This window comes from Lepus europaeus, chromosome 7 (assembly GCF_033115175.1).
Source record: "Lepus europaeus isolate LE1 chromosome 7, mLepTim1.pri, whole genome shotgun sequence".
In the NCBI taxonomy this organism is placed as follows: Eukaryota; Metazoa; Chordata; class Mammalia; order Lagomorpha; family Leporidae; genus Lepus; species Lepus europaeus.
In genome coordinates, this window is record NC_084833.1 from 57,303,441 (window position 1) to 57,310,700 (window position 7,260).

The 7,260-nt window shown below is 42.5% G+C and overlaps 2 protein-coding genes across 2 annotated transcripts; one reads left to right on the forward strand and one right to left on the reverse strand.

Moving 5' to 3' along the window:
* The first annotated feature begins 2,400 nt into the window (after window positions 1-2,400).
* Window positions 2,401-3,345, forward strand: LOC133764452 (olfactory receptor 5P1-like). The gene has a single exon (XM_062198128.1). The coding sequence runs from the start codon at window positions 2,413-2,415 to the stop codon at window positions 3,343-3,345; it is 933 nt and encodes a 310-aa protein (XP_062054112.1). The 5' UTR covers window positions 2,401-2,412.
* Window positions 3,346-4,928: 1,583 nt separating this feature from the next.
* Window positions 4,929-6,898, reverse strand: LOC133764453 (CTP synthase 2-like). The gene has a single exon (XM_062198129.1). The coding sequence runs from the start codon at window positions 6,825-6,827 to the stop codon at window positions 5,067-5,069; it is 1,761 nt and encodes a 586-aa protein (XP_062054113.1). The 5' UTR covers window positions 6,828-6,898; the 3' UTR covers window positions 4,929-5,066.
* Window positions 6,899-7,260: the final 362 nt, after the last annotated feature.

Here is a 7,260-nt window from a genome sequence, read left to right on the forward strand (position 1 = left end):
CTTCCCTTGGACCACAGATCATACTTCTTTTGAATTACTGCCTTAAGGAAAATAACTAGGAATGAAATTATTAAATTGTCATATTTTATTATTTTATATTCCTTATGTCACATTCTATTTGTGGACTTACTAGTTTTAATAGCAAAAATTGGTGAATGGCTAAATGCTCAAAAATAATGGCAATTAATTAAATTCAGTTCTACTCACTCAATATATTATCAGGAAGATCTCAAAAACTGTATTAGGAATTATCTGATAAAATTTTTATATTGAACTATAAAGTCAAAACAGCAATATTACAAACTAATTACAATGTGATAAAAAGCATAATATATCCAGAGGGGAAAAGTTTATGGAAGGAAGTGTACAAATTTCTAAATTTTTATTTATGTATTTATTTATTATTTATTTGACAGAGATAGAGAGAGAGAGACAGAGAGAGGAAGGTCTTCCTCCCATTGGTTCACCCCCGAAATGGCCACTGTGGCCAGAGCTATGCCGATCTGAAGCCAGGAGCCAGGTGCTTCTTCCTGGTCTCCCATGCGGTGCAGGCACCCAAGCACCAGGGCCATCCTCCACTGCCTTCCTGCGCCACAGCAGAGAGCTGGACTGGAAGAGGAGCAACAGGGACTAGAACCGGCACCCATATGGGATGCCGTTGCCACAGGCATAGGATTAACCCAGTGAGCCACAGCGCCAGCCCTAAATTTTTATTTATTTGAAAGGCAGAAAGAGAGAGAGGAGAGGGGAAGGGAAGGAAGAAGAGAGATTATTACATCTGCTGGCTCATCTTCCAAACGTCAATTAATATCTAGGAGTGGGCTAGACTAAAACCAGGAGCCTAGAACTCAATCTGAGTCTCAACATGGGTGGCAGTGACCCAAGCACTTGAGCTATCATCTGCTCCCTTCCAGGATGCATATTATCAGGAAGCTGAAATCGGGAGTATATTTGGGACAGGAACCCAGGCACTTTAATAAGGGATGTGGTTATCCCAAGAGACATCTCAGCTGCTATGTCCAACATCTGCCCCAAGTTTCTAATCATGGACATCTGTGACAGCAACCAGACTGGAGAGGGTTACTCTTTGGAATTTTCAAGTGTTTTTTAACCAAGAATGTTAAATAATTTTTACTTAAGAACCAAGTAAATCATCACTTATATTACCATTTCAGCACTTTTCATGAACTAATACAGTTTTCATCATCTCTCTTCTCTATGAAGGCTGCATCATGAGAGACAAGCACAACCATACATAGGGGATACACCTGGAAACATACTGTACACTGTGTTAATGAAATTAAGTTTCATCATGAAGGCTTGAGACAGCCTTGGTAGAATTAAAGGAATCCTTCTGGAACTTCCGTCTTTTGCTCTAGGAACAGATCACTCTGGCACATGATTATGAGTTAGAAGGGGATAAGAATGATGGCAGAGAGTTAAGCAGATAACTAAAATAAAGAGACAAAATTATCAGGGCCTCTACTAAAAAAGGGATACTGTGAGTGAAAAGAGGAGACAGAGAGGTAAAATTAGAAGCTGAATTACAGATGGATTCAACTGGATTTTATCAGATGTAGTATAATGGGAAGGAGGTAGCTGAGAGGATCCCAAAGTTAAGCCCTAAGAGACTGGGTGGATGGTGGTGTTGTTTCCCAGATATGAGATATAGCAGTTTTTAAAGTGATGTTGTTTGGGCTGGCGCCGCTGCTCACTTGGTTAATCCTCCGCCTGTGGCGCCAGAACCCCAGGTTCTGGTCCTGGTTGGGGCACCAGATTCTGTCCCGGTTGCTCCTCTTCCAGTCCAGCTCTATGCTGTGGTCCAGGAAGGCAGTGGAGGATGGCCCAAGTGCTTGGGCCCTGCACCCACTTGGGAGACTGGGAGGAGGCACCTGGCTCCTGGCTTCAGATCGCGCAGGCCGTAGTGGCCATTTGAGGGGTGAACAAATGGAAAAAAGAAGACCTTTCTCTCTGTCTCTCTCTCTCTCTCTCACTGTCTAACTCTGCCTGTCAAAAAAAAAAATTTTTTTTAAATTTTAAAAAAGTGATGATGTTTGGTGTGGAGGAGCCTGTTTGAGATATTTGGGGGATTTCCAACTGGAGAATCCCAACAGTTAATTGAAAATATGTATCTGGACAATGGGAGATATCTGCAAAGGAACCAAGTTTTAAGAGGCATTTTGTCTAAGTATTATATGAAGAGAGGAATAAAACTAGTATCTCAGAAAGTGAGGCTCACCCATGTTTTTTCATAGAAAAAGAGGCAAAACCCAATCCTGTGCAACACTGATATTTACAGGTTAAGCAAAGAAAGTAGCCACTGTAAGTAAGTATGAGGGATAACCAATGAAAACCAGCAATAAAAGAAATGAATATTGACATTTCCCCCAGCAGGAACAAGTCACAGAGGAGATGGAGGTTGGAAACCACAGCACTGTGACAGAATTCATCCTCATGGGGTTGACAGAGGACCCTACACTTTGTGTCATCTTCTTTGTGATGTTTCTAGGAATCTATGTTGTCACTTTAGTAGGCAATGCCAGCATAATCACTTTAATAAGAAGCTGCTCCCACCTTCATACCCCCATGTACCTCTTTCTCAGCCATTTGGCTTTTGTGGACATTGGAATTACCACATCAGTCACACCTATAATGCTTATGGGATTCCTTGGTCATGGAATAGTTCTTCCTGTCATTGGCTGTGAAGCCCAGCTCTCTTCTGTGGTGATGTTTGGGACAGCTGAGTGCTTCCTGCTGGCTGCCATGGCCTATGATCGTTACGTGGCCATCTGCTCACCCCTGTTCTACTCCACCCACATGTCCCCTGGAGTCTGCACTGTCTTCATGGCGGCCTCCTATCTGGGTGGCTGTGTGAATGCTTCCACGTTTACTAGTTCTTTATTGAGCGTTTCCTTCTGTGGACCAAATCAGATAGATCACTTTTTTTGTGATTTCTCCCCTTTGTTGAAAGTTTCCTGCTCAGATGTCTCCATTACTGAAATTATCCCTTCCATCTCTTCTGGCTCTATTATTGTGGTCACAGTGTTTGTCATAGCTGTCTCCTACATCTACATCCTCATCACCATCTTGAAGATGCGCTCCACAGAAGGGCGCCACAAAGCTTTCTCTACCTGTACCTCTCACCTCACTGCAGTCACTCTCTACTATGGAACGATTACCTTCATTTATGTGATGCCCAAGTCCAGCTACTCACTTGACCAGAACAAGGTGATTTCTGTGTTCTACACGGTGGTGATCCCCATGTTGAACCCCCTTATTTATAGTCTGAGGAACAGAGATGTAAAGGAGGCTCTGAGAAAGAAAATTGTCAGAATATATTCTTAGGATCCACTTCTTTTTTTTTTTTAATTAAACTTTTATTTAATGAATATAAATTTCCAAAGTACAGCTTATGGTTACAATGGCTTCCCCCTCCCAAAACTTCCCTCCCACCCGCAACCCTCCCCTTTCCCGCTCCCTCTCCCCTTCCAATCATATCATGATTCATTTTCAATTCTCTTTATATACAGAAGATCAGTTTAGTATATATTAAGTAACGATTTCACCAGTTTGCCCCCATATAGCAACACAAAGTGAAAAAAATACTGTTGGAGTACTAGTTATAACATTAAATAACAGTGTACAGCACATTAAAGACAGAGATAGGATCCACTTCTTGAATTTGTCAGGGACCACGCAGCATGTGGCCTCTTAGTGGAAAACTACTGAGGCAGGGCTAAAACAGCCCAGACCAGAGAGTACTGATAACGCAACCTTGTGTGACCTTGTGCCTTAAGACCTTGTAACCTTTCCCCTACTTGCACTTGTAACCTTTCCCCTACTTTCACAGGCATTGCAGCTACAAGATAAACTCTCCCTCCTTCCCCCGCCTGACACCCTGCCTTTATGATATATAAGTGTGTGGCTGAAAAATAAAATACACAGCTTAATCAGGACCCTTGACTTGCTGTCATCTTTGTGTCTCCTGTGCCTTTCATTCCCATTCTAGGTACTTGGCCCTAGTTGACGTCCCGTGGGACGGGACAGAATTTAAGATGAACTATAAAGTTTTTTTTTTTTTTTGTGGTGAATACATACAATGGAATTTTATTCAGTCATAAAAAGGAATGAAGTTCTGATACACACTACAACAAGGATGAACCTTGACAACATTATGCCACATGAAAGAAACCAGAAAACAAAAGGTGACACATATTGTATGATTCCATGTATATGAAATATTCAGAATAGGAAAATTCATAGAAATGGAAAGGAGATTGGTGGTTACCAAAGGATAAAGGAACGGGGAATAACAACTAATAGGTACAGGGCTTTATTTCACAGTGCTGAGAATGGGAAATAGGTAACGGTGGTGCTTGTACAGCATCATTGAATGCCACTGAACTTTAAAATGGTTAAAAGATGTTACGTGAATTTCACCTCCAAAGAAAAACAGATATATTATTGATCCTGATTCCCGAGTTTTTTTTAAAACTTCCTTTAATTGTATGCTTGAGGTGAAGGCCCTTATTTACCACCCCACATTCTTGGACCTGCTAAGTTTTCTGTTTAACAAGAAATAAACAGGGTGAGAAACTGGAAAAACCATGGGCGACACACAAATCTGTGGTTGAATTCCAGGTAACAGAAAGACTCGTTTTTGACTCAAAATTCGTCCCAGCCACGTACCCTGCCACTCGTCCCATTCAGTGTGGCAAAGGCCCAGTTACCGGGATCCCTGCTCATTATCTCGACATCATGACAGCCTGCACAAAATACAAACACACTTTCTCCCCCGTGAGGTTGTTGGAGAAAATTTAATTGGTTGCAGAAATTTGTGACGACCAAAGACTGCCTCTGGAGGGAAAAGAAAAGTACCCCTTTGGCTCTGGCTCCTGGACGTATGTGTATTAGATTCACTTCGAGACTCTACATCCCATGGCTGGTGCAGATCACACGGAGTCTGTAACAGTGTCGTGATTTCTTCGCATAGTTCTTTCGTCTTGACTGCAGTTACTTCAGCAGCTGGTCAGGGAGCAGCCATTCTTCTGAGTCACACACCCATTTCAGCTCATTTCCAAGTCCGCTGTCCTCGGCTCTGAAAAGCTGTCATTGCTGGCATCACTGTATCTGTCACTGGAGGACAGTTTGCATCCCTGTTGCAGGTAGGCATTCAGGTTCCCAGTTGCCGCAAGTGATAGCCCCAGGTATGGAGGGGAAGGCTTCATCGGCCTAGAAGAAAACTCAGGATGGAATTGGACACCAACAAAATAGGGATGATTTGCCAGTTCAAAGATTTCCATTCTCTCCCCATCAACATCCTGACCTACAAAACTGAAGCCTTTCTGCTCAAATTGGCTGATCAGGTTAGGGTTCACCTCATACCGATGTCTGTGTCTTTCTTCTATAAAAGGAACATCACCGTAAAGTTTTCTCAATATTGAATTTTCAGTTCTTAAGACAGTTCTTCTGATTCCCAGCCTCATCGTTCCTCCCAGATCTCCCGGGTTGTGTTCCGGCATATCAATCACCAGAGGAACAGCGGCATTTGGTTCAAATTCTGTGGAATCAGCATCTTTCAAGTTAAGGCAGTTCCTTGCAAACTCTATCACTGCTAGTTGCATCCCAAGGCAAATTCCCAGAAAAGGAATCTTCTTTGCCCTTGCCCAAGAAATTGCCTGGAGTTTTCCCAATGTTCCTCTGATTCCGAAGCCCCTGGGCACAAGAATACCATCAGCTTTGCACAGCTTCTGCCAAGCTTCGTGGAATTTTACTGGGTCCTCCGTTTTGGTGATCTGCTCCAGGTCGAGGGAGTCTATGTACATCAGATTCAGCTTGTGGTTGATGGCCAAGGCTGAATGCTCCAGGGCTTTGAACACAGAGGCATAGCAATCCCTGAGCTTAGTGTATTTGCCAACCAGAGCTATGGAGCACGTTTTCTGTAACCGTTCATATCTGTCAGCCATATTTCTCCATTTGAAAAGCAAATGACTTGCAGAATCTCCAATGGGCAAGTTCAATCTCTCTTTAAAATATTTGACAATGCCTTGTCCCTCCAGAAGCACAGGCACTCGGTATGTAGAAGAAACATCATGGATGCAGATGACCAATTCGGGCTTCATGTGACAAAACATAGAAATCTTCTCCTTTACTGGCATCTCAATGGGCGTTGAACTTCGGCAGACGATCAGATCCGGAGATAGGCCTAACCCCCTCAGTGCGCGGACACTGTTCTGGGCGGGTTTGGTTTTTTGTTCTCCAGTATTACTGGGCTGAGGGACAAGGCTAACATGGATATTACAGAAATTCTCTCTTTTTGCTTTAAACTGGAATTGTCTGAATGCTTCCACAAATGGCATTCCTTCAATGTCTCCAATGGTACCTCCCAGCTCAATAACACATATCTGGGGCTCTTCCTTATGACCGTCCACAGGCACCTTGGCTTGATTCATAACCCATTCCTGGACAGCATCTGTAATGTGTGGAACAACTTGCACTGTTTTCCCCAGGTAGTCACCACGCCTCTCTTTATTGATCACATGCTGACAGATCTTCCCAGTGGTGATGTTATTGTCTTTATACAGGTTAATATCCAAGAATCTTTCATAATTCCCAAGGTCTAAATCAACTTCCCCACCATCGTTCAAGACAAACACTTCACCATGTTCATACGGTGAAAAAGTACCAGCATCAATGTTAACATAAGGGTCTATCTTGATAGCAGTGACTCGGAGTCCACATGATTTTAGAATCATCCCAATGCTGCTGGCAATGATCCCTTTACCAATGCCAGAGATGACCCCACCAGTGACCAGGATGTACTTCATTGGCAGAGAAGTGGCTAGGTGTCAACACCCAGATATAAACCTGTGCGTTGGTGGAGGCGCGGTGCAGGATGGCTTCTATATAAAGTTTTCATTTACCTGTATCACACTTAGTTCCTACCGCATGCTGCTTAACTAATTGCTTAAATTATAATATTTGTTTGTGCTAATTCACCTTAATAAATTTGTATTTCAATTAGGAGATGTTGTGACATCTGAAACATGACAGTAATAATTACCACTATTGTTGAATTCCTAAGGATACCAAACACTTTTCCTTTATTTAGCAAATAGTAATTTGCACTTACCATGTGCCAGGTCCCTTTTTTTTTTTTAAAGATTTATTTATTTATTTAAAAGTCAGAGTTACACAGAGAGAGAAGGAACAGTAGAGAGAGAGAGAGAGGGAGAGAGAGAGAGAGAGAAATAGTTTATA